General features: G+C 47.3%; 1 protein-coding gene across 1 annotated transcript; it reads right to left on the bottom strand.

Annotated features, from left to right (window-relative positions):
- Nucleotides 1-880: 880 nt before the first annotated feature.
- Nucleotides 881-27,674, bottom strand: LOC116373160 (histone-lysine N-methyltransferase SETD2-like; the record flags this gene model as incomplete). Its single annotated transcript, XM_031821875.1, has 18 exons — nucleotides 881-3,168; nucleotides 4,140-4,241; nucleotides 5,275-5,349; nucleotides 13,235-13,352; nucleotides 13,551-13,699; nucleotides 14,113-14,238; nucleotides 14,412-14,618; nucleotides 14,875-15,517; nucleotides 16,420-16,738; nucleotides 16,882-16,930; nucleotides 17,012-18,394; nucleotides 18,611-18,739; nucleotides 20,317-20,451; nucleotides 23,049-23,199; nucleotides 24,330-24,427; nucleotides 26,467-26,544; nucleotides 26,814-26,937; nucleotides 27,463-27,674. Coding segments are annotated over 18 exons (4,260 nt in total), but the record flags the coding sequence as incomplete, so codon positions are not given.

Consider the following 27,674-nt stretch of genomic DNA (forward strand, 5'->3'; position numbering starts at 1 on the left):
GCTAAGTTAGCATAGCTGGCTATGCATCGGGGCAGCAGGGTAGCCTAGTGGTTAGAGCGTTGGACTAGTAACCGGAAGGTTTCAAGTTCAAACCCCCGAGCTGACAAGGTACAAATCTGTCGTTCTGCAAACGAAACAGGGAGACACATTCCATGCATTTGTTCAATAGAAAACTCTCGTTTGCAACTGTTGGACTAATGATTACACCCTAGATCAGCTAGAAGCAGGCAAGAGTGTACAAGGCTGTATTGCATGTGTCACTGTCATCTTACATTTTTATCTCGACCTGTGTTGAAAACGTTCATTCATTGGCTAGGTTGTAGCAACCTCATGATGGGTATAGGGAACATTTGACTATCGTGTAGTAGCCTAAAACCTATCAATGTTACATTGAACTGGGTGAATGGAATATGAATGACAGTCATCCAATATGCTGGAATAGAAATAAGGCCATGCTCATGAAAAAGAAAAGTGCTCCCTCAGAGGCACAGACCGCCACTGTAACAGATGCATATCTGTATTCCCAGTCACGTGAAAGCCATAGATTAGCGCCTAATGAATTGTTTTCATTATATGAAAAATATATGAAAAAGTAAAATATTTGAAATTGTTGCATTTATATTTTTGTTCCGCATACATATTTCAAATCAGTAAACAGGGCATCTACATCTTGTCAAAAGTAGTGCACTAAATAGGGAACAGGCTACCATTTGGGATGTGAACAGCCTGTCCCTCCATATGCACCCTGTATTGAAGGGGTAAGTACACAGTGAAACGGGGATTGGGTGGTATGCAGTGCACTACTGGGTGTCTAACCATGTAGTGGAGGTACTTCTCACTCTAGAAATATTTCAATAGTGTGCAAGTTGAAAATGGAATACACATTTTTACAAAAACTTTATTTTTCTTTTAAAATGTTTGTACACTCAGTATGACAATGTGCTTGCACAGTACTTACAGTAGAGTTGGGGTGAAACTCTTTGTACATACAAAAAAAAAAGAAGTCTCAAAACAAACAAAACAGAAAAATGCTGCAACCCCCACCACCAAAATAAAATAACTTTCAAACAAGAGGCTGTGAATCGGTGGAATCCTGGCTTTAGCTTACAGAGGAAGGAGGTGTTGATTTGAGCTGCTGGAGCAGACAGGGGTACTCACTTCGACCCCCCCCTCCCCTTCATTCACCTGTGTTTGGTATACTGACACCAGGCTATTGACAGGTTATATCACGGACCAACAGTCCATCCTTTCACAAAGACTCTGCTTACCTAAACATTCTCAAAACTATTTCTCAATATATTCACATATAAAGCACTATAATACAAGTGTGTTTGAACATGGTTTTAATGCAATTTAAATGGTGGTGTGAGAGTTACCTAAAGGATTAACGACCCCAAGCCTATGAACCGGTAACCCTGACGACAGGACACAAACCTTGTTACCCCGGAGACTAAGGAGTAAAACAGCTTGTGTAGCAACAAGACGACAGCACAGGCACCTCTGATGCCCGTCTAAAGGAATTATAATAGTAAAAAAAAAGAGTTAAAATGACCACGCCACACCCCATTGAGGAGGGGGGTCGAAACAGAACGGGGGACACACTGACTGACACATAAGCATCATGTGTCTGATAGCATCCAAATCCTGTTCACTTCATAGTACAAGTTAATTAAAGACAAAAACATTGATCAGTAACCCCATCCCCTGCTGTTCCTTATTCACCACCAAGTCCTCTTGAACTGTCCGTCTGTCTGTCTCACTGAAAAGAACAAGCTTCATAAAAGTTCATTCTTCAATTTTTGTATATAAAAACAAAATGTACTCAGGGAGGGAGCATTGGAACATGGACTATGTCCCAAATGCACACTATTCCCTACATAGAGCTCTCGTCTAAAGTAGTGCACTCTGGGATTCCCCTATGGGCCCTGGTCTAAAGTAGTGCTCTTTTTAGGGAATAGGGTGCTATTTGGTAAGCAGCCATGGAGGAATTCCCATAAGTACACCAGTCAGCACGATAGAACAGAACCCAGCCTCCATCCGAACCGATCCCAGCCTCCATCCGAACCCAGCCTCCATCCGAACCGAACCCAGCCTCCATCCGAACCGATCCCAGCCTCCATCCGAACCCAGCCTCCATCCGAACCGAACCCAGCCTCCATCAAGCATTCATATAACAACAGAGGCTCCGGAGGATTGTGGTCTGAAGGAAGGGAGGGCACCAGATACCCTAGTCGAGTTAATGGCTGGCTTGGGGGTGTGGCAGGCGGGCGCACCAGGGGAAAGCCTGTCATATGGACAAACAGCGATTTTGTCTTTCTTTACATGGATCCATTTTGACCAGTTAATTGCCACTGCTGGACTTCATACAGCAACATCCCAACAGTGGAAAAACATTGAAGAGCAATTTAAAATGATGGTAAGTCTGACTCTTTCATGAATCCTTTTCAGACAGGGGAGGAAGAGTTCTAGAGAGAATATGTAGATAAGATTTGAAAACATTGTTAGTTAGGTAAGAAAGTTAAACTGGAAAAAAAAATGTAGAAAGCTAACATGATAGTGACACTATAGGTCAATGTAGCACCCCTCTCTGGGTCTGAGTGCCAAACAGCACCCTATTCCCTACATAGGGCACAGAGAATAGGGTGCTAGTTGAGACGCAAGCCTAGGTGTCGCACACTTCTCTGTGGACACTTCACCTGGAGCCTCCGCCCCTTGGGAGACACCTCCCTCCTCGTCATGATTCTCGCCCCCCTCCCACTAGTCCCCTCCCATTAGTCAGTGGGCCCGGCGGCAAGCCTTCAAGGCATCAGTTTAAGACACAGTCTTAGTCAACATAAATATGTGTCTGGAGTGATCCCACCTCCACAGTTCAGTTTCCCAGCGTGACTTGACTTTAATCTGGGTTTCAGTGTGTCTCCTTTCACCGTTTGTGGGCCCCAAACAACTGTAGCCTAATCATATTTTCAAGTCTTGATCCCCGTTCTGTTCCTCCAGTCAGACGCAGTGTTAGTCCAGCTCAGTGTCCTCTTTGGGCCGGTAGATGTTGCCGAACTTCTGCATGTATTTCTTGATGTACTCCTTGGTCTTGTGCTTCACGTTCTCGTTGCACTCCAGGTCCTCTGGGTTCTTACAGGACTTCAGCTCCTTGTTCATCACGCCGTGAGTTAGCTGGAGGAATAGAAAGGGGGAGACAAGGAAGATGTTTCTCCTGACAACAACATCGGTAATGGGTAACTTTCCCATAATTCCCAAGTTTTCTAGAATCCTGGTTTGAGGATTCAGGATCTTCTGCTAATTCCGTCCTGATTCCATGAATCTTCCAAACATGATTTCTGGAAAACCTGGAAAGTTATGGGAATTTTACAACCCTGCAACAACAAAAGTGAAACTAGCTCCATCAAAAGGAAGAATGGAGGTTAGGGTCACACTGTGAAGAGATGAGGGTTTCATTCTGACGGATCCATTTCATGAGCTTTGTTCTCCTCCTAAAAATGTAGACAGTCAAATGTCAGGGCTGCGTCCCCAAAAATCTCAGCTTTCTATAGAAAACGAGTCAATCCAAAACGTTAGCTAGCGCTCTAGTTTTTAAGAGGTTCTGCTTTAAGGGTTTGTTCTGCACGGTAATTAAATTAAAAATGTGAACATGCCAGTTTACTTGGCCTCTCTTTTGTTTATTGTGACCATGTGCTCAAGAGTAGTAGTGTGTCCAAATGGCACTCCATTTAAACAAGTCCCCACCAAGTTGTGGTTGTCAACCCAGAGAAACACTCAAAACTACTTGAGGGGAAAAATCAGAGCTTTATTGCCCTTTGAAAAAAAGAATGCAGGCTGAGCATTGAGTGAGAGAGAGAATGTCCCAAATGGCACCATTTTCAATACATAGTGCACTACTTTGGAATAGGGTGCCATTTGGGATACGAGCAGAAGCAGTGGGAGCTGAAGGTTCAGGCGTTTAGTTCTGGTCTGAGGGAAGAGCTTTAGTGAGATGTGAAGGGGAAAACCTTTATCCTTTGAAGTTAATTGCTATCCAGGACTTTAATTCAATACTCTGACTGTTGGGAGAGGTTCATGTTTTGGATGGTTTGAGACAATAAAATACAAATACCCAAATGATTGCTTTCCACACACAACCCCCCTACCTTTCTGGCAAGGTGTTTGAAATCCTCGGTGTTGACAATGCGTCCCAGTTTGCAGTCTGGTTTCCGGAACGGATTCAAGCAGGTCACAATGAACTGTGACATCTAAACACAGGAAATAGGAGGTCAAATCGATCGTGTAGAGATGACATTCATTACATTTCAGTCATTTAACAGACACTCTTATCCAGAGCCACTTACAAGTGCATTCATCTTAATAAGATAGCTAGGTGGGACGACCACGTATCTCAGTCATAGTCAGATGGGCTTCACATTAACTTGTAACTTTTTTAGCCACTTGTCAAAATGTGCAAACGCGGTCCCAAAAAAAATAAATAATAATAATAATAAATAATACATCTCACAAATACATAATTGAAAGACCACTTGTGCCTGTTGGCTGGATATCCTGGATATCACCATGTGCAATGCCAAGCGTCATTTGGAGTCATGAATCACAATTCACCATCTGGCAGAAGAATCTGTGTTTGGCAGATGCCAGGAGAATACTACCTGTCCCACCCAATACATGGTGCCAACTGTAAAGTTTGGTGGAGGAGGAATAATAGTCTGGGTCTGTTTTTCATGGTTTGGCCTAGATCTCTTAGTTCCAGTGAAGGGAAACCCTAACACTATAGCAATAAATGACATTCTAGACAATTCTGTGTTTCCAACTTTGTGGCAAGTTTGGGGAAGGCCCTTTCCTGTTTCAGCAGGACAAATGCCCCGTGCACAAAGCGAGGTCCATACAGAAATGATTTGTCAAGATCGGTGTGGAAGAACTTGACTCTCCTGCACAGAGCCCTGACCTCAACCCCATCCAACACCTTTGGGATGAATTTTAACCCCGACTGCGAGCCAGGCCTAATCGCCCAACATCCGTGCCCGACCTCACAAATGCTTGGCTGAATGGACGCAAGTCCCTGCAGCAATGTTCCAACATCGAGTAGAAAGCCTTCTCAGAAGAGTGGAGGCTGATATAGCAGCAAAGGGGGAGACCAACTCCATATTAATGCCCATGATTTTGGAATGAGATGTTCGATGAGCAGGTATCCACATACTGTTGGCCATGTGTAGTTGAGGAGGAGGTGAGGAGAGGAGGAATCACAGGAAGACTGAGATATGGACGCTGACTCACCTCTTTCCGGAACGTCTCCTTGCTCCTCTTGGCCAGCTCACTGGATGTGTCTGCCTCTGCTGTCTTAGTAGAGAACTGTGGAAACACACACACACACACACACACACACACACGAGAGAGAGGTCAGGGAACATGTCAGTCTATAGAACAGTCACGTTTCGTTTGACTAGCTTGGTTCGGCCGTGGATTCATCTAAACGGTCGCCTAGCAGTCTGTCTGGGTTATAGCTACTGTCATTTTCTCAGCTGTGGCAGACAGCAGCAGGCGGCAGCCATTTCTTGGAGCTAAAAAGGCCCAGATCAAAGGAAGTGAGGCTGTATCAGCCACATGGATGAAACATGGCAGGTGTGGAGCCGAGGCCCCGGACTTCAAGGCCAGTGGGGAAGGCAGGCAGGCCACACCTGGTCACCAGCCCCCTCCAACAGGAAAGGAGGGAGCCACACAAAGCAGGGATATCCTGCCAGGATAAAGGCAGGGCTCCCTCTCCGGCTAACAGTACCCACCCTACTCAGACCCAGACAGGCAGTAGACAGTTGATCCCCCCCAGAGACAGGCAGTAGCCAGTTGATGCCCCCCCCCAGAGACAGGCAGTAGCCAGTTGATGCCCCCCCCTCCCCCAGAGACAGGCAGTAGCCAGTTGATGGCCCCTCCCCCAGAGACAGGCAGTAGCCAGTTGATGGCCCCTCCCCCAGAGACAGGCAGTAGCCAGTTGATGCCCCCCCCCCCCCAGAGACAGGCAGTAGCCAGTTGATGGCCCCTCCCCCAGAGACAGGCAGTAGCCAGTTGATGCCCCCCCCCCCAGAGACAGGCAGTAGCCAGTTGATGGGCCCCCCCCAGAGACAGGCAGTAGCCAGTTGATGGCCCCTCCCCCAGAGACAGGCAGTAGCCAGTTGATGGCCCCTCCCCCAGAGACAGGCAGTAGCCAGTTGATGCCCCTCCCCCAGAGACAGGCAGTAGCCAGTTGATGCCCCTCCCCCAGAGACAGGCAGTAGCCAGTTGATGCCCCTCCCCCAGAGACAGGCAGTAGCCAGTTGATGCCCCTCCCCCAGAGACAGGCAGTAGCCAGTTGATGGCCCTCCCCCAGAGACAGGCAGTAGCCAGTTGATGGCCCCTCCCCCAGAGACAGGCAGTAGCCAGTTGATGGCCCCTCCCCCAGAGACAGGCAGTAGCCAGTTGATGGCCCCTCCCCCAGAGACAGGCAGTAGCCAGTTGATGGCCCCTCCCCCAGAGACAGGCAGTAGCCAGTTGATGGCCCCTCCCCCAGAGACAGGCAGTAGCCAGTTGATGGCCCCTCCCCCAGAGACAGGCAGTAGCCAGTTGATGGCCCCTCCCCAGAGACAGGCAGTAGCCAGTTGATGGCCCCTCCCCCAGAGACAGGCAGTAGCCAGTTGATGGCCCCTCCCCCAGAGACAGGCAGTAGCCAGTTGATGGCCCCTCCCCCAGAGACAGGCAGTAGCCAGTTGATGCCCCTCCCCCAGAGACAGGCAGTAGCCAGTTGATGCCCCTCCCCCAGAGACAGGCAGTAGCCAGTTGATGCCCCTCCCCCAGAGACAGGCAGTAGCCAGTTGATGCCCCTCCCCCAGAGACAGGCAGTAGCCAGTTGATGCCCCTCCCCAGAGACAGGCAGTAGCCAGTTGATGGCCCTCCCCCAGAGACAGGCAGTAGCCAGTTGATGGCCCTCCCCCAGAGACAGGCAGTAGCCAGTTGATGGCCCCTCCCCCAGAGACAGGCAGTAGCCAGTTGATGGCCCCTCCCCCAGAGACAGGCAGTAGCCAGTTGATGCCCCTCCCCCAGAGACAGGCAGTAGCCAGTTGATGCCCCTCCCCCAGAGACAGGCAGTAGCCAGTTGATGCCCCTCCCCCAGAGACAGGCAGTAGCCAGTTGATGGCCCTCCCCCAGAGACAGGCAGTAGCCAGTTGATGGCCCCTCCCCCAGAGACAGGCAGTAGCCAGTTGATGGCCCCTCCCCCAGAGACAGGCAGTAGCCAGTTGATGGCCCCTCCCCCAGAGACAGGCAGTAGCCAGTTGATGGCCCCTCCCCCAGAGACAGGCAGTAGCCAGTTGATGGCCCCTCCCCCAGAGACAGGCAGTAGCCAGTTGATGGCCCCTCCCCCAGAGACAGGCAGTAGCCAGTTGATGGCCCCTCCCCCAGAGACAGGCAGTAGCCAGTTGATGGCCCCTCCCCCAGAGACAGGCAGTAGCCAGTTGATGGCCCCTCCCCCAGAGACAGGCAGTAGCCAGTTGATGGCCCCTCCCCCAGAGACAGGCAGTAGCCAGTTGATGCCCCTCCCCCAGAGACAGGCAGTAGCCAGTTGATGCCCCTCCCCCAGAGACAGGCAGTAGCCAGTTGATGCCCCTCCCCCAGAGACAGGCAGTAGCCAGTTGATGCCCCTCCCCCAGAGACAGGCAGTAGCCAGTTGATGCCCCTCCCCCAGAGACAGGCAGTAGCCAGTTGATGGCCCTCCCCCAGAGACAGGCAGTAGCCAGTTGATGGCCCTCCCCCAGAGACAGGCAGTAGCCAGTTGATGGCCCCTCCCCCAGAGACAGGCAGTAGCCAGTTGATGGCCCCTCCCCCAGAGACAGGCAGTAGACAGTTGATGCCGCCGCCCCCCCCCCCCCCCCCCCCCCCCCCCCCAGAGACAGGCAGTAGACAGTTGATGCCCCCCCCCCCCCCCAGAGACAGGCAGTAGATGCCCCCCCCAGAGACAGGCAGTAGACCCCCCCCCCCCATGCACCAAACCAAGGTGGTGAGGATCAAAGGGAACCACAATAGATTCACACACAGTTCTCCTTCGTGCTTCCTGAGGGGTGGTGTGCCCACGGAGCGTACCAGGGAGAAGCATTCAGACTGATAAGACAACACATTATGAGCTAGTGTTTAACCTAGATTATTTTCCAGGTGGGATGCAAAGCCCTCTAACCAAAACACCAAATTATTATCAGGGGTCAACAGAGCTAAGGAATATAACATTTAAGTGGTGTCAGAAACTCAGTGGTTATCATTTCAGGTCCTGGTCAGTAGAGACAGACAGAGAGAGACACAGGCACCACTATCAAGACATGTTGGAAATGGTCCTTGAGCTCATTGCTTTTATTGGCCAACGACATCCCATCGTAAAGAAAGAGAGAGATGGAGACATCTCATCGTAAAGAGAGAGAGAGAGAGAGAGAGATGGAGACATCTCATCATAAAGAAAGGGTCTCTCCCTCTCTGGAGACACACATATGAAAACATTTCAGCTCAGAGACAAAAGGGCCCAGTGCGTAGACGCTAAACCAAGAGACCACAAACCTGGTTTCCATTACGATCAAAGAAGAGGGGAAACAAATGACAGAAAAGAGAGAGAGCGAGCGAGAGCTCAAGAGAGAAATGCATAATAACCATTCCTACTACAACCCATATAGGCCCCCTCAGATCAGACCTATGACACTCCTGCCCACCCCATGCCCCCCACTCCCACAAAGAGGGCCTCAACATGGAAGTCACACATACACCCATCCTAACAGGCCCAACCCCCAGTCTTACACTAGCCCAAGCGAATGGCATGTACCAGATGCTCAGCAGGTTCTGCTCACACTTACTGGTCTGAGGCCAAACCACACGATTAACAACATTGGACACTTTATGGAACACAAAGCATTCACTATCTCATCCTGGAATATCCAAGGCCTGAGGTCATCTACCTTTGGCCTAAAGAGCAGGAACCCAGACTTCACTAAAGAAATACAGACATTGTCATCCTACAAAAAACACGGTATAGATGGACTCATTGGTTACTCTCTAGGTTACAGAGAGCTGGTAGTCCCATCCACCAAACTACCAGGTGTGAAACAGGGAAGGGTCTCAGGGGCTTTGCTTATTTGGTATAGAGCAGACCTAACTCACTCTCTTAAATTAATCAAAACAGGAACATTTTATATTTGGCTAGAAATTCAAAAGGAAATGAACTAAACAGAGAAAAACACCTATACCCCCCTACTAGAATACCCATACTTTAATGCAGACAGCTTCTCCATCCTGGAGGGGGAAATCAATAATTTCCAGGCACAGGGACATGTACTAATTTATGGCAACAAACACCTACCTGGAAGTGACAGCATTCCCTTACCCATCCATATAACCCCCTAGGCACAACTACGACAATCTAACCAACAAAATGGGTCAACTCCTGCAGCTCTGTCACACGCTGGGTATACACACACATAGTCCATGGTAGGTGTCGAGGGGACTCCTATGGTAGGTACACCTACAGCTCATCTCTTGGCAGTAGTACCGTAGACTACTTTATCACTGACCTCAACCCACATTCTCTCAGAGCGTTCAGTCAGCCCACTGACACCCCTATCAGACCACAGCAAAATCACAGTCTACTTGAACAGAGCAATATTCAATCATGAAGCATCAAAGCCAAAGCAACTGAATAATATTAAGAAATGCTATAGTTGGAAGGAAAGTAGTGTGGAAACCGAACCAAATAAACTATTAGGCAAATTCAACCCCTGTTAGACAACTGCCTAGACTAAATGTAATAGTGAAGATGTAAACTTGGCAGTAGAAAACTAACAGTATTTCTCAGCTTCCCTATCAAATCAAAACTGTCAAGACAACCTATGAAAAGTAGCAACAATGACAAATAATTTGATGAAGCAAAAAAAACCTAAAGAAAAGAAATTGAGAAACCTATCCAACCAAAACCAGACCCAGAAAACCTGAGCCTACGCCTTCACTATGGTGAATCACTAAAACAATACAGAAATACACTACGGAAAAAGAAGAAACAGCACGTCTGAAATCAGCTCAATGTAATTGAAGAATCCATAGAATCTAACCACTTCTGGGAAAATGCTAAAGAAACAACACGAAGAGCTATCTATCCAAAAACAGAGATGTGTGGATAAACCACTTCTCCAATATTTTTGGCTCTATAACAAAGAGCAAAAACATATACATGATCAAATACAAATCTTAGAATCAACTATTAAAAGACGAGCAGAACCCACTGGATTCCAGAACACACTGGATTCCAGAACCCACTGGATTCTCTAATTACATTGAATGAACTACAGGACAAAATACAAACCCTCCAACCCAAAAAGGTCTGTGGTGTTGATGGTCTCCTCAATGAAATGATAAAATATACAGACCACAAATTCCAATTGATATGCATCAACAACAACCTTGGGAAAATTGTCTGCATTATCATCAACAGCAGACTTGTACATTTCCTCAGTGCCAAACAATGTAGTGAGGAAATGTCATATTGGCTTTTTACCAAAATTACCGTACGACAGACCACGTATTCATCCTGCACACCCCACTTGACAAATAAACCTAAACAAAGGCAGTTCTCATGCTTTGTTGATTTCAGAAAAGCCTTCCACTCAATTTGGCATGAGGGTCTGCTATACAAACTGATGGAAAGTGGTGTTGGGGGAAAAACATACGACATTATAAAATCCATGTACACAAAACAACAAGTGTGATAAAATTGGCAACACACACATACACATTTCTTTCCACAGGGCCATGGGCTAAGACAGGGATGCAGCTTAAGCCCCACCCGCTTCAACATATACATCAACGAATTGGCGAGGACACTAGAACAGTCTGTAGCTCCCATCCTCACCCTACTAGAATCTGAAGTCAAATGTCTACTGTTTGCTGATGATCTGGTGCTTCTGTCCCCAACCAAGGAGGGCCTAGAGCAGCACCTAGATCTTTTGCACAGATTCTGTCAGACCTGGGACCCGACAGAAAATCTCGTAAGACAAAAATAATGGTGTTCCAAAAAGGTCCAGTTGCCAGGACCACAAATTCAAATTACATATAGACACCGTTGCCCTAGAGCACACAAAAAACATACCAGTTAAGATCTGACTAAAAAAAATATATACTTGAATCAAACCATTGAATCAAACCATTGCCCTTTATGGTTGTGAGGTTTGGGGTCCGCACATCAACCAAGAATTCACAAAATGGGACGAATACCAAATTGTGACTCCACATGCAGAATTCTGAAAATATATCCTTGTACAACGTAAAACACCAAATAATGCATGCAGAGCGGAGCAGGAATGATATGTGGGTTGGATCTTGTAGCTCCTAAACCTAGTTCACCCTTACCTTCAGATGTTGATGAAGATGTGTGGGTTGATTTAACAGCTCCTAAACCTAGTTCATCCTTACCTTCAGATGTTGATGAAGATGTGTGGGTTGATTTAACAGCTCCTAAACCTAGTTCACCCTTACCTTCAGATGTTGATGAAGATGTGTGGGTTGATTTAACAGCTCCTAAACCTAGTTCACTGCATCAAATCAACTGCATCTGCAGCTAGCGTTATAGTGTCTGTCTACATCCCAAATGGAACCCTCACCCCTATGTAGTGCACTACTTTAGACCAGGACGCATAGGGTAGTGGTGCACTATGTAGGGAATAGGGTGCCATTTTAGGATGTAGCCTCTGTATGACACTCCAGACTAGAGGCCCTTCGGGGGGGTGATTTTCTCTCCCAGGAGAGGAACCACAGCTGAAAATGATCCCTTTTCCAACATCTTCAATTAACCGATGGGAGGAACACTATCATCATGTTTTACAGGCAAGCACAGACATTCCAGGAAGCAAACCAAGCTCAAATAGTTTTGCTTTCGCACCGATGTGTTAGACTAGATCTGTTTTTCACACCATCATCTATTAGAAAAACCTCTCGTGTCCAAAAACCACAAGGCAATGTAATGGATATTATAGCAGGGTTTCTACTCCTAGACACACACCACTAGGGGCTCGGACCTAAAAGACTGTATGGAACTCTGCTGACCATGTTTGACCATTGTCCCGTGGACAAATGACACCTTAGTCCCTGGACAGTGCACTACATTTGACTAGAGTCCTGTGTGAATCTGATGCAACCGTGAGACATGAGATTTGGGCCCTATTCAAATACCTTAATAACCACCCACCCACCCAACCTTCCGTCCTTCCTTGAGGAAATCACTGACCTACCAGTCAGATTGGTGAAAGTAATGCGATGAAAGGAAGCCATGTTTTCATCTATCAACTAACATACAGATCAGTGCCCACGTTTCCATCCAACCTTCTTATACGAGTAAAGTACTTGTCATATATTGTTGTTGTTGTCATGACAGGCCTGATGGAAACACAGTAAATGTGTCAACAAATCAAAACCCTCTCCACAAGGTGAGATCTTTTTGTGTCTATAAAATGAACAACGCGAGAAATGTCTTCAGAAATGCTTTTATGCTCAAATATTGATATAATAACCATTATATGGAAGTAAACTTGGAGTCATGCGATGACATGTTGTGTGGTCCTCCCACTACGACTGGTCAGGAACGCCTGCAGTTTATTAGGCTGCATATGAAATAAATGATTCACTTCACAGGGTGATGAGCTTGATGCTCCTTTCCATTAAACATCCAGAGAAAACCATCAATAGGGTTGAAAATGAGACGGAAACCCATTTAACTTGGATTTAAAACCATCAATAGAGTTGAAAATGAGACGGAAACCCAATTAACTTGGATTTAAAACCATCAATAGAGTTGAAAATGAGACGGAAACCCAATTAACTTGGATTTAAAACCATCAATAGAGTTGAAAATGAGACGGAAACCCATTTAACTTGGATTTAAAACCATCAATAGAGTTGAAAATGAGACGGAAACCCATTTAACTTGGATTTAAAACCGCAAAAAGTATTGCATGTGCACCGTCATCACACAGCCTTTCATCTGCAACAAGTCAATTTGATGGAAACATCTCTGGAGGGAAAATACACAATGGTTTTTATGCAGATTTTAGAATATTCGTCACCAATTGGATGGAATCTGTCACCAATTGGATATCTGTCACCAATTGGAAACCTAGCTAGTGATTATATCAAGGAAGGAAGGATGCATTTGAAAGGCCTTGGCCTGTGTGTTTTCAGGGTCAAAGGTCACCTTGGAGGGGTTCTCGTCGTAGGTGGGCGTCCCCAGGTCCATCTCAGCCTCGTGGTCTAAGCTGTGAGAGTCTTCACTGACCCCGTCCCAGCTGCTGGGAGGATCCCACTGAGTCTGCCTGTAGGAGGGAGGGGTTAGATACACAGTAAGACACACAATCCCAGGCAGACAAACGCAGCCAGACACACAGAGTTAGTCAGACATGTGCAGTCAGACCAACAAGCTGACAGATACACACACAGTCACAAAACCAGACGGGCAGAGACCCGGGGCAGAGACCCGGGGCAGAGACCCGGGGCAGAGACAGGCAGCCTACCTGGTGATGACGTGATAATAGTAGATCTTTCCCTCTCCGTCCCGTGCTACTTTCCAGCTGGGGGGCAGGACAATGGTTTTGGGTTTGGGAGGAGAGGGAGGGGGCAGGTCTATCATACTGTTGGGGACTAACAGAGTGTTGGGCATCTCCTGCACAGAGGAAAAGAGGTAGGTGAAAAGACAGGAAGTCTCCTCTAGTGGTTAGAAAACAACTGTTTATGAGGCCTTCATCATGATAAAAAACACGGTATGAAACCGCTGGACAAGAATCAAGACGACCATCACGTTGATACACTGCCTCCCCCTTGTGGTAGCTTGGGGAAGGGTACGGCCAGACAGATTTGGTGTATGAGGTAGTGAGACAATGTTTTTGTTTTTTTCAACGGAGTCATCCGCTGACGGATGACGGACAACCGAGAGGATGCGCAACATGTCGATTGTGAGTCTGCAACTAGTCTGAAAGTCATTGACTTTGTGTGAAGTTTTAACAGACAACTATGGACAACGATTAATGCATATATTTCCTCAGTGTTCATGCGTCTGGGTCTGGCTAGAGGCCTTACCTGCTGGACAGTCTGTGAGGTGACGATGGTAGTGACCGTACCCCCCTGCTGAACCACCACTCCTTGCTGGTGACCTGTGTACACCGGCTGACCATGGAGGTAGTTGGCAGCCGGATCAGCGTAGGCCTGGCCAGAACAGGGTTGACAGATCACACAGAGATCATACAGATACTCAGAGAGAGACCTTCTGATCTAGTCATGAAACAGGTCTTTTTTCCCATGCGTTGTTTGAAAGCCTCCATCTACGAAGGGCGATATGTGTTGAGTGTTCATGGACACTGTGCAGTGTGTGTGCCTACCTGCAGGACAGGTGTGTTAGCCTGTGGATAGGCCGTGGGGATACTGTAGATGGTCTGACAGGGCTGGCCCTGGTAGTAGATGGCTGTCTGGGTGGGAGGTGGTGCTGGGACAACCTGGTACTGTGGTGCTACCTGGGTCTGTACCGTCACAGCCTGCTGGGTGGTAGGGTCCCACAGCGTGGCGTAACTCCCCTGGCCTGCCGACACCTACAACAATAATATAGGACGTTTGGAGTTAGGGGACCAGACGGAATTTGCAACTTGCACCGATGCGGCCAATTAAAAGTGTTTACTCGCACAGTCAAGTCAAAGGGACCAAACGAGACCAATGGCAGCACTCTGGAGCCATGAATAATAATGAATGTTATTTACATTTATTTGCTTTTCAAAACACCGAAAGTCACTTTACAATAAAAAATTAAATACCCTGTTAAAATGATGAGAAATATAAAAAGTAAAGCACCTGAGGGGGCGCTGACACGGCTGACAGCACGCCTACACCCGGGTCCTGGCCCGCCACGCTGGGCTGCTGGGCATACTGCTGGGCGGTGCCGGGGTGGAGCTCCAGAGGCGTAGTGTGTTGGTGGATGTGTTGGGAGATGCTGGAGACTGGAGGGGGCTGGGAGGTAGAGGAGGGAGAGGTCATGCCAAGCTCGGTGATCAGAGCCTGGGGAGGTGTCTGCTCCAAGACCAGAGTGGCTGGGACCAGGGGCTCCACGGGAGGGGTAGGCAGCAGCACCTTGCCTGCGTTGGGGTTGACGGGGTCCACGTAGGTCTGGAGGGGGTAGCCAGGGGGGTAGTGGATGAAGCCAGCTGGGCTGGTATTGTATGTCAGGGCTGCATCGTAGGCTAGAGTCTGGAGCTGCTGCTGCCGTTGTTGATGTTGTTGTTGTAACTGTTGTTGTTGTAACTGTTGTTGTTGATGTTGTTGTAACTGTTGTTGTTGATGTAACTGTTGTTGTTGATGTTGTTGTAACTGTTGTTGTTTCTGGACCTCGCGCTGGGCCACCTCCTGCTCAAACAGCTTCCTGCGCTCCTCTGTGGACAGCTTGGTGCGTTCCTTGGTGATGGAACGGGTCTTCTTACTGCTGTTAGCCAGGTCAAACCTAGAAACACACAGTCAATACTACTGTCTACAGAGATCAACACAACAGACATTTCTACAAGTCAACAACAGTTTTGGTATGCGTCCCAAATGGCTCCCTATTCAGTACACTACTTTTACCCAGAGCCCTATGGGACCCTATTCAGTACACTACTTTTACCCAGAGCCCTATGGGACCCTATTCAGTACACTACTTTTAACCAGAGCCCTATGAGACCCTATTCAGTACACTACTTTTAACCAGAGCCCTATGGGACCCTATTCAGTACACTACTTTTAACCAGAGCCCTATGGGACCCTATTCAGTACACTACTTTTACCCAGAGCCCTATGGGACCCTATTCAGTACACTACTTTTAACCAGAGCCCTATGAAGTACACTACTTTTAACTAGAGCCCTAATGGGACCCTATTCAGTACACTACTTTTACCCAGAGCCCTATGGGACCCTATTCAGTACACTACTTTTACCCAGTGCCCTATGGGACCCTATTCAGTAAACTACTTTTGGGAAAAGGGTGCAATTTGAAAAGGAGCCTAAAGTCCTCAAGAGTTTTGTTTCTAAAAGCGTGGAAGTTTTCTAGAACGATTCGGAAAGTCCATTCAGTCCTACAGTCTATAGCTAGTCAGTCTATATGTTGATGTTCCAGCCAGTCCTACAGTCCAAGGACATGTGATCATTCATAGCTAGTCAGTCTATATGTTGGTGTTCCAGCCAGTCCTACAGTCCAAGGACATGTGATCATTCATTGCTAGTCAGTCTATATGTTGGTGTTCCATTCAGTCCTACAGTCTAAGGACATGTGATCATTCATAGCTAGTCAGTCTATATGTTGGTGTTCCAGCCAGTCCTACAGTCCAAGGACATGTCAGTCTATATGTTGGTGTTCCAGCCAGTCCTACCGGTCCTCCTGTCTCCTGCTGCTCCTCTCGTATGCTGAGGGCGGTGGGGAGGTGGAGGCACGTCGCCGCCGTCTCTCTGTGCTGCGGGGTGTCTTCTCAGAGTCTCTGTCCCAGTCTCTCTCTCTATCTCTCTCCCGGTCTCTCTCCCAATCCCTGTCCCTTTCTCTATCTCTCTCCCGGTCACGTTCCCTGTCCCGTTCTCGTTCTCGATCTCGTTCCCGGTCCCTCTCCCTGTCCCGCTCCCTCTCACGTTCCCTCTCACGTTCCCGGCTGCCGGAGGGGGTGCGAGCCGGGGCAGCGTCTCGGTCTCGACTACGATCTGTATACGTGGAACAATGGAAACAGGTTAAAGCCTCACACCAACGGTAGGCTGTCAGCACTGTTGAAAATAAAACGTGACACTAACAGGTGTGGACACAGACCTGGTGAGAGAAAGAGCAGGAGAGAGGGACAGAGGCCTACCGTGTATCTCTTTCTCCACCTGGCTCTTCTTGGGGATCCTGTACACCTCCTGAAGGATGAGTCACACATGTAAATAACAATAAACTCAGCGTGTGTGTGTGTTTATTTATTGATCAGTGTTTGTCCTTGCCTTCAGGTCCTTCCAGCTGTCCAGCAGCCTAGCAGCCATGTCTCCTATATCCACAGCACTGAGCAGGGCTTCCTGGCTCCTCTCGCTCTCTACATCAGACACACCCTCCTCCTCATCCTGCGAGGGCGTCCCCACCGCCGCAGGCTCCACGGGGACCACCGGAGAGGGAGGTGGAGGGGCCTCTGAAGCAGGGGTCACTACCTGGGCAGCGTCCTCAGTGCCAGGGGCCACCTCCAGGGGACCCTCGGGGGCCACCTGGCCTGGATGTTCCTGGCTGCCTGGAGCCTTTTCTGTATCTTCAGTCCCAGTCTCTGCTGTGGTGGTCTCCTCTTCCTTCTCCTCGGCAGGCTGCTCCGCTGAAGGGGTCTCAGTAACTTCCGTCTGAATATGTGATGATTCCTGGACCTCCACGTTGGCCTGCTCTCCTGCCACAACCTCCCTCTCCTCCACTGACTGACTTGCCTGCTGCTGCTCCTCCTCCTCTCTGTTCTCCTTCTGTCCCTCACTCCACTCGTCTTTCACCTCCTCGTCACCGCCCTTCTCATTCACCTCCTCCTGAACTGTAGCGTCTTGGCTCTCCGCTTGGGGTTCTGTGATCTCCATGGTCTCCACCACCTCCTCTGGTGTCTCCTTCAGCTCTGTGACTGGCTCTTCTGGCAGCTCCTCCGTTGTGGGAGTCTGAGCCTGGACCTCAACCACCAGCTCTGTGACTGGCTCTTCTGTCAGCTCCTCTGTTGTGGGAGTCTGAGCCTGGACCTCAACCACCAGCTCTGTGACTGGCTCTTCTGTCAGCTCCTCTGTTGTGGGAGTCTGAGCCTGGACCTCTACCACCAGCTCTGTGACTGGCTCTTCTGTCAGCTCCTCTGTTGTGGGAGTCTGAGCCTGGACCTCAACCACCAGCTCTGTGACTGGCTCTTCTGGCAGCTCCTCTGTTGTGGGAGTCTGAGCCTGGACCTCAACCATCAGCTCTGTCTTGGACCGTTTACTGCTCTCCACTGGAGGCTCAGATGGCGAGACCTCCTCGTCCTCCATCTCCTCTTCATCCTCCTCTTCCTCCTCCTTACCGTCCGAGGCCTTGCTGGCGTCCGACATGGCGCTGTCCAGGCTGTTCTCGCTGATCTTGAGGCGACGGTAAACGGCCCGTTTGGGAGTGTCGCTGTCCAACTCAGGGCCCAGTTTGGCGACAGAGGCAGAGGAGCCGTCGGGAGTGTTGAGAGGGGTCTGGGCGCGAGACATGTTCTCACTGGAGTAGCCGTCCTGTTCAGCCCCGGGGGCCTGGGGGAGGGAGTGTGTTTGGGCCCAGCGCTGGATGAGGCTCAGGACATGACTCTCCTCCAACATGTTCTTAGTGGAGATAGGCAGCGCTGACAGGGTCTTCATGATCTGGAGACACAGGGAATAGTCAGTTGGTAACAACACACACACCTTGTTTTGATATTCCTAGAACCTTTGAATTAAAACAATCTGAATTGGTTTATTCTGAAGTGGATTCTCATATAGATTCAGTGATCATGGTTGTCATGATCACAAGTGTGAGGGATGAGCAACCGACATTAAATATAAAAACATGTTTTGACCCCGAACGGATTTAATTGTCACCTGAAACTGCAGTTTGATGTTGTTGACACTGTTGCCCTTGGCTTCAGAGAGCTCCACCATGAAGATCCACAGTAGAGACAGACCGTGATGGTCCAGGAACTGCTTCAGACAGGATGGGCTCTGGGTATCCTGTTCATACACAACCACCAAGTCAACATTATGGTAGAGAAACCCTCCACACAATAACACAGTACACAGACATCCCCAATACAATACATCCTCCACACAATATAACAACCTATTAAATCACATTTTATTTGTCACATTCAAAATAAATAAAAATAAATAAAACAAGCAACTGAAATAAAATGTTGGTCCCAAATGACCAGGGCCTATAAATATATACATCTATAAGTATAGTGCACTATAAATGACCAGGGCCTATAAATATATACATCTATAAGTATAGTGCACTATAAATGACCAGGGCCTATAAATATATACATCTATAAGTATTGCGCACTATAAATGACCAGGGCCTATAAATATATACATCTATAAGTATAGCGCACTATAAATGACCAGGGCCTATAAATATATACATCTATACGTATAGTGCACTATAAATGACCAGGGCCTATAAATATATACATCTATAAGTATAGCGCACTATAAATGACCAGGGCCTATAAATATATACATCTATAAGTATAGCGCACTATAAATGACCAGGGCCTATAAATATATACATCTATAAGTATAGTGCACTATAAATGACCAGGGCCTATAAATATATACATCTATAAGTATAGCGCACTATAAATGACCAGGGCCTATAAATATATACATCTATAAGTATAGTGCACTATAAATGACCAGGGCCTATAAATATATACATCTATAAGTATAGCGCACTATAAATGACCAGGGCCTATAAATATATACATCTATAAGTATAGCGCACTATAAATGACCAGGGCCTATAAATATATACATCTATAAGTATAGCGCACTATAAATGATCAGGGCCTATAAATATATACATCTATAAGTATAGCGCACTATAAATGACCAGGGCCTATAAATATATACATCTATAAGTATAGCGCACTATAAATGACCAGGGCCTATAAATATATACATCTATAAGTATAGCGCACTATAAATGACCAGGGCCTATAAATATATACATCTATAAGTATAGCGCACTATAAATGACCAGGGCCTATAAATATATACATCTATAAGTATAGCGCACTATAAATGACCAGGGCCTATAAATATATACATCTATAAGTATAGCGCACTATAAATGACCAGGGCCTATAAATATATACATCTATAAGTATAGCGCACTATAAATGACCAGGGCCTATAAATATATACATCTATAAGTATAGCGCACTATAAATGACCAGGGCCTATAAATATATACATCTATAAGTATAGTGCACTATAAATGACCAGGGCCTATAAATATATACATCTATAAGTATAGCGCACTATAAATGACCAGGGCCTATAAATATATACATCTATAAGTATTGCGCACTATAAATGACCAGGGCCTATAAATATATACATCTATAAGTATAGTGCACTATAAATGACCAGGGCCTATAAATATATACATCTATAAGTATAGTGCACTATAAATGACCAGGGCCTATAAATATATACATCTATAAGTATAGCGCACTATAAATGACCAGGGCCATCCCAGACAGCCAGTGTTCATTGGTGGTGGGGGGGTCAGGTGTGCTTACTTGGATAAGTTTGAGGCAGATGAGTTTCTGCTCCATGGTCTCCACTCTGACCATCAGCCTGCAGAGAGACACCACCTCCTTCTCATCATACAGACCCTCCCCGTTCTCCAGCAGAGCCTCTAGTTCCTCGTCCACCTGGCGACACAGCAGACCAGCTTTAACACACTGAGCATTAACAGACCAGCATTAACACACTGACCAGTAACAGACCAGCATTAACACTGACCAGTAATAGACCAGCATTAACACACTGACCAGTAAGAGACCAGCATTAACACACTGACCAGTAACAGACCAGCATTAACACACTGACCAGTAACAGACCAGCATTAACACACTGACCAGTAACAGACCAGCATTAGCATTAACACACTGAGCAGTAACAGACCAGCATTAACACACTGAGCAGTAACAGACCAGCATTAACACACTGAGCAGTAAGAGACCAGCATTAACACACTGAGCAGTAAGAGACCAGCATTAACACACTGAGCAGTAAGAGACCAGCATTAACACACTGAGCAGTAAGAGACCAGCATTAACACTGACCAGTAAGAGACCAGCATTAACACTGACCAGTAACAGACCAGCATTAACACTGGCCAGTAACAGACCTGCATTAACACACTGAGGAGTAACAGACCAGCATTAACACACTGACCATTAACAGACCAGCATTAACACTGACCAGTTACAGACCAGCATTAACACTGACCAGTAACAGACCAGCATTAACACTGGCCAGTAACAGACCTGCATTAACACCCTGAGCAGTAACAGACCAACATTAACACCCTGAGCAGTAACAGACCAGCAATAACACCCTGAGCAGTAACAGGCCAGCATTAACACCCTGAGCAGTAACAGACCAACATTAACACCCTGAGCAGTACCAGGCCAGCATTAACACCCTGAGCAGTAACAGACCAGCATTAACACCCTGACCAGTAACAGACCAGCATTAACACCCTGACCAGTAACAGACCAGCATTAACACCCTGACCAGTAACAGACCAGCATTAACACCCTGACCAGTAACAGACCAGCATTAACACCCTGACCAGTAACAGACCAGCATTAACACCCTGACCAGTAACAGACCAGCATTAACACACTGACCAGTAACAGACCAGCATTAACACACTGACCAGTAACAGACCAGCATTAACACCCTGACCAGCAACAGACCAGCATTAACACACTGACCAGTAACAGACCAGCATTAACACACTGACCAGTAACAGACCAGCATTAACACACTGACCAGTAACAGACCAGCATTAACACACTGACCAGTAACAGACCAGCATTAACACTCAGCATCAGCAGTAACAAACAGTCGTTTTTTACTACACTTGTAGCTTTTGCCAGCGTGAGCAGAGCATAAGCCACTTTATCAAGTGTTCTCTGGCCTGAATCGTGCCAAATTCTTGACAATAGGACAGCGTAGCGAATTTTTACAATGAGCCACTTGAGCCTCCTATGCCAAGGTTTCATTGAACATGAATGGGAGAGTCTCACGCTCAGCAGAAGTTAGTGTAGCTCTATCAAGACCACAGATAATCCATTCGACGTACTAAACACAGAACTGACAAAACTACTACTTCTCTGCAAAACTGAAGCAGCTTTCATGGTGATTGGGGGGGGTAAAATTGCCAGTCCTTTTGTGTTCAGTAGCAGTGTTATTTATGGAAAGGAGAAGACACTGGAGCTCTCAGAACAATTAGCCTAAAGCTAGTACAAACCTGACCCCTATCTGCCTCTCTGGACCATGTCAGCGTCTCTAATGGCACCATTCCCTATATAGTGCACACTTTGTACCAGAGCCCTGGTTAAAAAAGTAGTGCACTAAATAGGGAATAGGGTGCCATTTGAGACACAGTTCATCGCTGCTGGGGGTTTCAGCAGATCATCCGATCAGAGGTATGAAATAACTACATGCCACTGTAGTTAATCTATTGGCCTGAGTTTAAAGATGAACTCAATGGCATGGGTCAACAGCAACAACAAATAAAAAGTGTGGAATCCTAACTACCAGGGTGAAAACATAAACCTAGATCGCAGGGGAAGAGAACAGATTGTAGCGTCGGCAGTTGTATTTCAAATGAGTTGAATTCTATATTTACACACTAGGAGGTTGGGATAATACTGTGCAAATGATGATAATGCCATTTTAGTGTAATAGCTGTTTGAAAAGGCTGAAATTTCAGCCCAGCTTGGTGGGATAATGGTTTGTCTTCCCGGGTGACACGACATCAGGCGGTAAATTAGTTAACTGACAAATAAGAAAGAGTTCCAAACCTTCTCCTCTCTACTCAGTCCACTCCCAAACAAAAACAGTCCTAGCTACATTCTTGCTGGAGTAATTGCTCTTCGCTAAGAATATATTGTTAGTTTTTTTGACCATTTTAATTGAAAACAATCACAGTAAGGTATTTCATTGTTACCTCAGAAATGATTTGATATTGAGATAAAAACAGGTGCATTGGACCTTTAAATATTCCCTATGGTTGATAGAGACATGAACTCCACAACAGGTCACTTCCCCAACACCTTTTTAAGTGATGGCTGTTCAGACAGTCAGTCCTAGGTTCGCAACATGTTGATCACTTCTTTGTATTGAAGATTCCCCAGATGTCCTACTTATTCCAGGAATCTTCCAAAACAGCATTTATGGAAAACCTGGGACTCTTGGGGGGAGTGCCATTACCAAACCTGACCCAAACACTCACCGTAGTGAGTGCATTGCTCACGGAGGTGTCCTTCTTGCGAGGGCGCTCTTTCTTCATCTTCCCTGCCGCTGCTCTTACACTGACCCTGTTCTCCCCGCCCAGGAAGCCTCGGCAGCTGGGAGCCCCACAGAAGCACTTCTGGGCCTCTTTCCTGGCGTGTACAGAGGAGAAGGAGTAAAAACACTACACCATAGCTATGTGGTCGGTCCAGAGAGCAACACGGGCTTCATAATGTATCGTTATGTTGTCAATGACTACAACAGCAGGGAGACGTATTAGAACAGACAAACATTGATATGTTACAACAGACAGTTAAAATCCAAAGAGAGAATCTGCGTCCTAAATGGCATCCTATGAGTTTTGGTCAAAAATAGCTCACTAAAAAGGGAATAGGGTGCCATTTGGGACAAAAGTAGAGAGAGACACTAACCCATATCTCTGGAACTGGTAATCGAAGGGAGAGAGAGACACTAACCCATATCTCTGGAACTGGTAATCGAAGGGAGAGAGAGACACTAACCCATATCTCTGGAACTGGTAATCGAAGGGAGAGAGAGACACTAACCCATATCTCTGGAACTGGTAATCGAAGGGAGAGAGAGACACTAACCCATATCTCTGGAACTGGTAATCGAAGGGAGAGAGAGACACTAACCCATATCTCTGGAACTGGTAATCGAAGGGAGAGAGAGACACTAACCCATATCCCTGGAACTGGTAATCGAAGGGAGAGAGAGACACTAACCCATATCCCTGGAACTGGTCATCGAAGGGAGAGAGAGACACTAACCCATATCCCTGGAACTGGTAATCGAAGGGAGACAGAGACACTAACCCATATCTCTGGAACTGGTAATCGAAGGGAGAGAGAGACACTAACCCATATCCCTGGAACTGGTAATCGAAGGGAGAGAGAGACACTAACCCATATCCCTGGAACTGGTAATCGAAGGGAGAGAGAGACACTAACCCATATCCCTGGAACTGGTAATCGAAGGGAGACAGAGACACTAACCCATATCTCTGGAACTGGTAATCGAAGGGAGAGAGAGACACTAACCCATATCTCTGGAACTGGTAATCGAAGGGAGAGAGAGACACTAACCCATATCTCTGGAACTGGTAATCGAAGGGAGAGAGACACTAACCCATATCTCTGGAACTGGTAATCGAAGGGAGAGAGAGACAATAACCCATATCTCTGGAACTGGTAATCGAAGGGAGAGAGAGACACTAACCCATATCTCTGGAACTGGTAATCGAAGGGAGAGAGACACTAACCCATATCTCTGGAACTGGTAATCGAAGGTAAGCTCTGTACCAGCTGTGACGGTCTTGGAGGTGAAGAACCCAACTCTCAGCTGGCCGTTCACAGTCCACTGAAATACAGAAACCAAGAAAGAAACATTAGCGAGGTCAGGATAAAACAAACTTGGTTTTGACTTTGCTGATAAATACTTTGTTGAGGGAAAGTGTACTTGTCATGACCGTGATGTGCTCTTGTCTCACCCAGCCACCTTAAGACGAATGACTAATTGTAAATCCCTCTGGATAAGAACGTCTGATAAACGACTCAAATGTCAAATGAAAATCCCAGCCTGAGACGCAGCTCACTGATAAAGTAGCCTCAGTGCCAGTCTGTGTTAGAATGCAAACTTCTTGTCGCTCATTGTCATGTTTGGCTTGACAACGGCAGCAATGGAGCTGACAAGAGAACACACGCACAAGGTACCAGCCTAAAAGTAGAGCGAAGTACAGGCAAATATGGTTCTGAACCAAGACAAGTGAATGAAATGCATTTACATTTTACAATGAACTGTCCAGTGAAATTCTTACTTTTAAATGCTCATAATCTGTTAACTCGTACGCAAATAAATGTTGTTGACTCGGTCCTATACTTGTATGTGGCCGAAGCATCAATTAGAGAGAAATAAACCCCACCTCAAACTTATAAATCAAACAGACCTTTTCAAAAACACTTGCTATTTCCTCATATAGAGGATAAGGTCGTGTTTTTAGCCGAGGCGGCTAACTGGCCAGTCAGCTATTTACTGTCTATAAAAATATTCATGACGGTATACGCCCACCCCATCCATCCCGTTTTTGGGGGTAAGCCCACCCCATCCATCCCGTTGTTGGGGGTAAGCCCACCCCATCCATCCCGTTGTTGGGGGTAAGCCCACCCCATCCATCCCGTTGTTGGGGGTAAGCCCACCCCATCCATCCCGTTGTTGGGGGTAAGCCCACCCCATCCATCCCGTTGTTGGGGGTAAGCCCACCCCATCCATCCCGTTGTTGGGGTAAGCCCACCCCATCCATCCCGTTGTTGGGGTAAGCCCACCCCATCCATCCCGTTGTTGGGGTAAGCCCACCCCATCCATCCCGTTGTTGGGGTAAGCCCACCCCATCCTGTTGTTGGGGTAAGCCCACCCCATCCTGTTGTTGGGGTAAGCCCACCCCATCCTGTTGTTGGGGTAAGCCCACCCCATCCTGTTGTTGGGGGTAAGCCCACCCCATCCTGTTGTTGGGGTAAGCCCACCCCATCCTGTTGTTGGGGTAAGCCCACCCCATCCCGTTGTTGGGGTAAGCCCACCCCATCCCGTTGTTGGGGTAAGCCCACCCCATCCCGTTGTTGGGGTAAGCCCACCCCATCCCGTTGTTGGGGTAAGCCCACCCCATCCTGTTGTTGGGGTAAGCCCACCCCATCCTGTTGTTGGGGTAAGCCCACCCCATCCTGTTGTTGGGGTAAGCCCACCCCATCCCGTTGTTGGGGTAAGCCCACCCCATCCTGTTGTTGGGGTAAGCCCACCCCATCCTGTTGTTGGGGTAAGCCCACCCCATCCTGTTGTTGGGGTAAGCCCACCCCATCCTGTTGTTGGGGTAAGCCCACCCCATCCTGTTGTTGGGGTAAGCCCACCCCATCCTGTTGTTGGGGTAAGCCCACCCCATCCTGTTGTTGGGGTAAGCCCACCCCATCCTGTTGTTGGGGTAAGCCCACCCCATCCTGTTGTTGGGGTAAGCCCACCCCATCCTGTTGTTGGGGTAAGCCCACCCCATCCTGTTGTTGGGGTAAGCCCACCCCATTAAAAACATATAAAAGCTGCTTTTTAACGTAGTTTTTCTTCCAAAAAATTGTAATGAACTATTTCACTCATATTATAACAAATTATAGATCCTATTTCATAGAAATCTGGAAACACTGGACAGATACCAGGTAGCCTAGTTTGTTCGCGCATTGGGCCAGTAACCGAAAGGTTGCTAGATCGAATCCCCGAGCTGACAAGGTAAAACAAAATCTGTCGTTCTGCCCCTGAACAAGGCAGTTAACCCACTGTTCCTCATTGTAAATAAGAATATGTTCCTAACTGACTTGCCTAGTTAAATAAAACATACCGAAAGGGGCTCCTGGGCTACATACCTTCTGGGTCTCACAGTTGGGCTCACAGCTGTGGTTCATGAAGCGAGAGCAGTTCCCCTTCAGTGTGGCATCTATGATCTGAGAAGACACAGAGGAAAGGAGTTTCAGGTAACATTACCTGTCAGTTGGAAACAATACAACACTTGGTGCATCCCAAAATGGCACCCTATATAGCCACTACTTTTGACCAGAGCCAAATCAGGGTGTCATTTGGGATGCACACCTAAAACTTGTTGGGGTCTGGTAGTGCACTTTATAGGGAATAGGGAGCCATGTTGGACGCAGCCTATACTTGTTCCTGTTTCAGGAGTTCAGTGGACGACATGTCAACGTTCCAGTGGTCTCACCTCGTTATTCTTCAAGGCCATGAAATAGTAGTGGATGTTCTTCATGCTAGCGTATTTTTTCACCCGTGTCTTGAACTCCTTGTGGTCCAACACCTCTCCGCAGTACTCCAGCACAAAAGTGTTTCTGAAATGTGATTAAAATGGGGGGGGGGGGGGGGGGGTGAGCATGACTCCTTTGTGTACAGCTTTTAGTACAATGACCAGGGCTCCATCTCATTTTGTCTTTACGCAATTCCTCGCATCCTATCGCCACACCTCCTTCTCAACCGTACTGGAGAAGGTCCAAGGGGTTTCTCTCAGACCTTCCTCTCCTATGTGTGTTGAGGAGGCGAAGAGATAGGATGCGAGGAATCCAGGTTAAGATCTATTGAGAACGAGCCCTGGGCGCTAGTTATAACTTTATTATGAATCAAGGAGTACAGGGCTCCTGAGTGGCGCAGCGGTCTAAGGTACTGTATCTCGGTGCAAGTGATGTAACTACAGTCCCTGGTTCGAATCCAGGCTGTATCACATTGGGCAGCGCACAATTGGCCCAATGTCGTCCAGGTTTGGCAGGTGTAGACTGTCATTGTAAATAAGAATTTGTTCTTAACTGACCAGCCTAGTTAAATAAAAGGTTACATGTAAAAATAAGATGTAAGGGCCTTACGGTATCAGGTCCCTGGCCGCCCTCAGTCCCCAGCCCTTATCTTCAGTCAGGATGACCTCAAAGTCTGCATGCAGTTTCATCTGGAAACGCCGGTTGGAGCAGTAGCCTTCATTCAGGCAGCGCGACGAGCTGCAAAAGACAAGGACATTACAGTTGTTTTCATTTTGGCCATTTAGCAGACGCTCTTCTTCAGACTTAGTCAGTGCATTCGA

Source organism: Oncorhynchus kisutch, unplaced genomic scaffold, assembly GCF_002021735.2.
Source record: "Oncorhynchus kisutch isolate 150728-3 unplaced genomic scaffold, Okis_V2 scaffold4026, whole genome shotgun sequence".
In the NCBI taxonomy this organism is placed as follows: domain Eukaryota; kingdom Metazoa; phylum Chordata; class Actinopteri; order Salmoniformes; family Salmonidae; genus Oncorhynchus; species Oncorhynchus kisutch.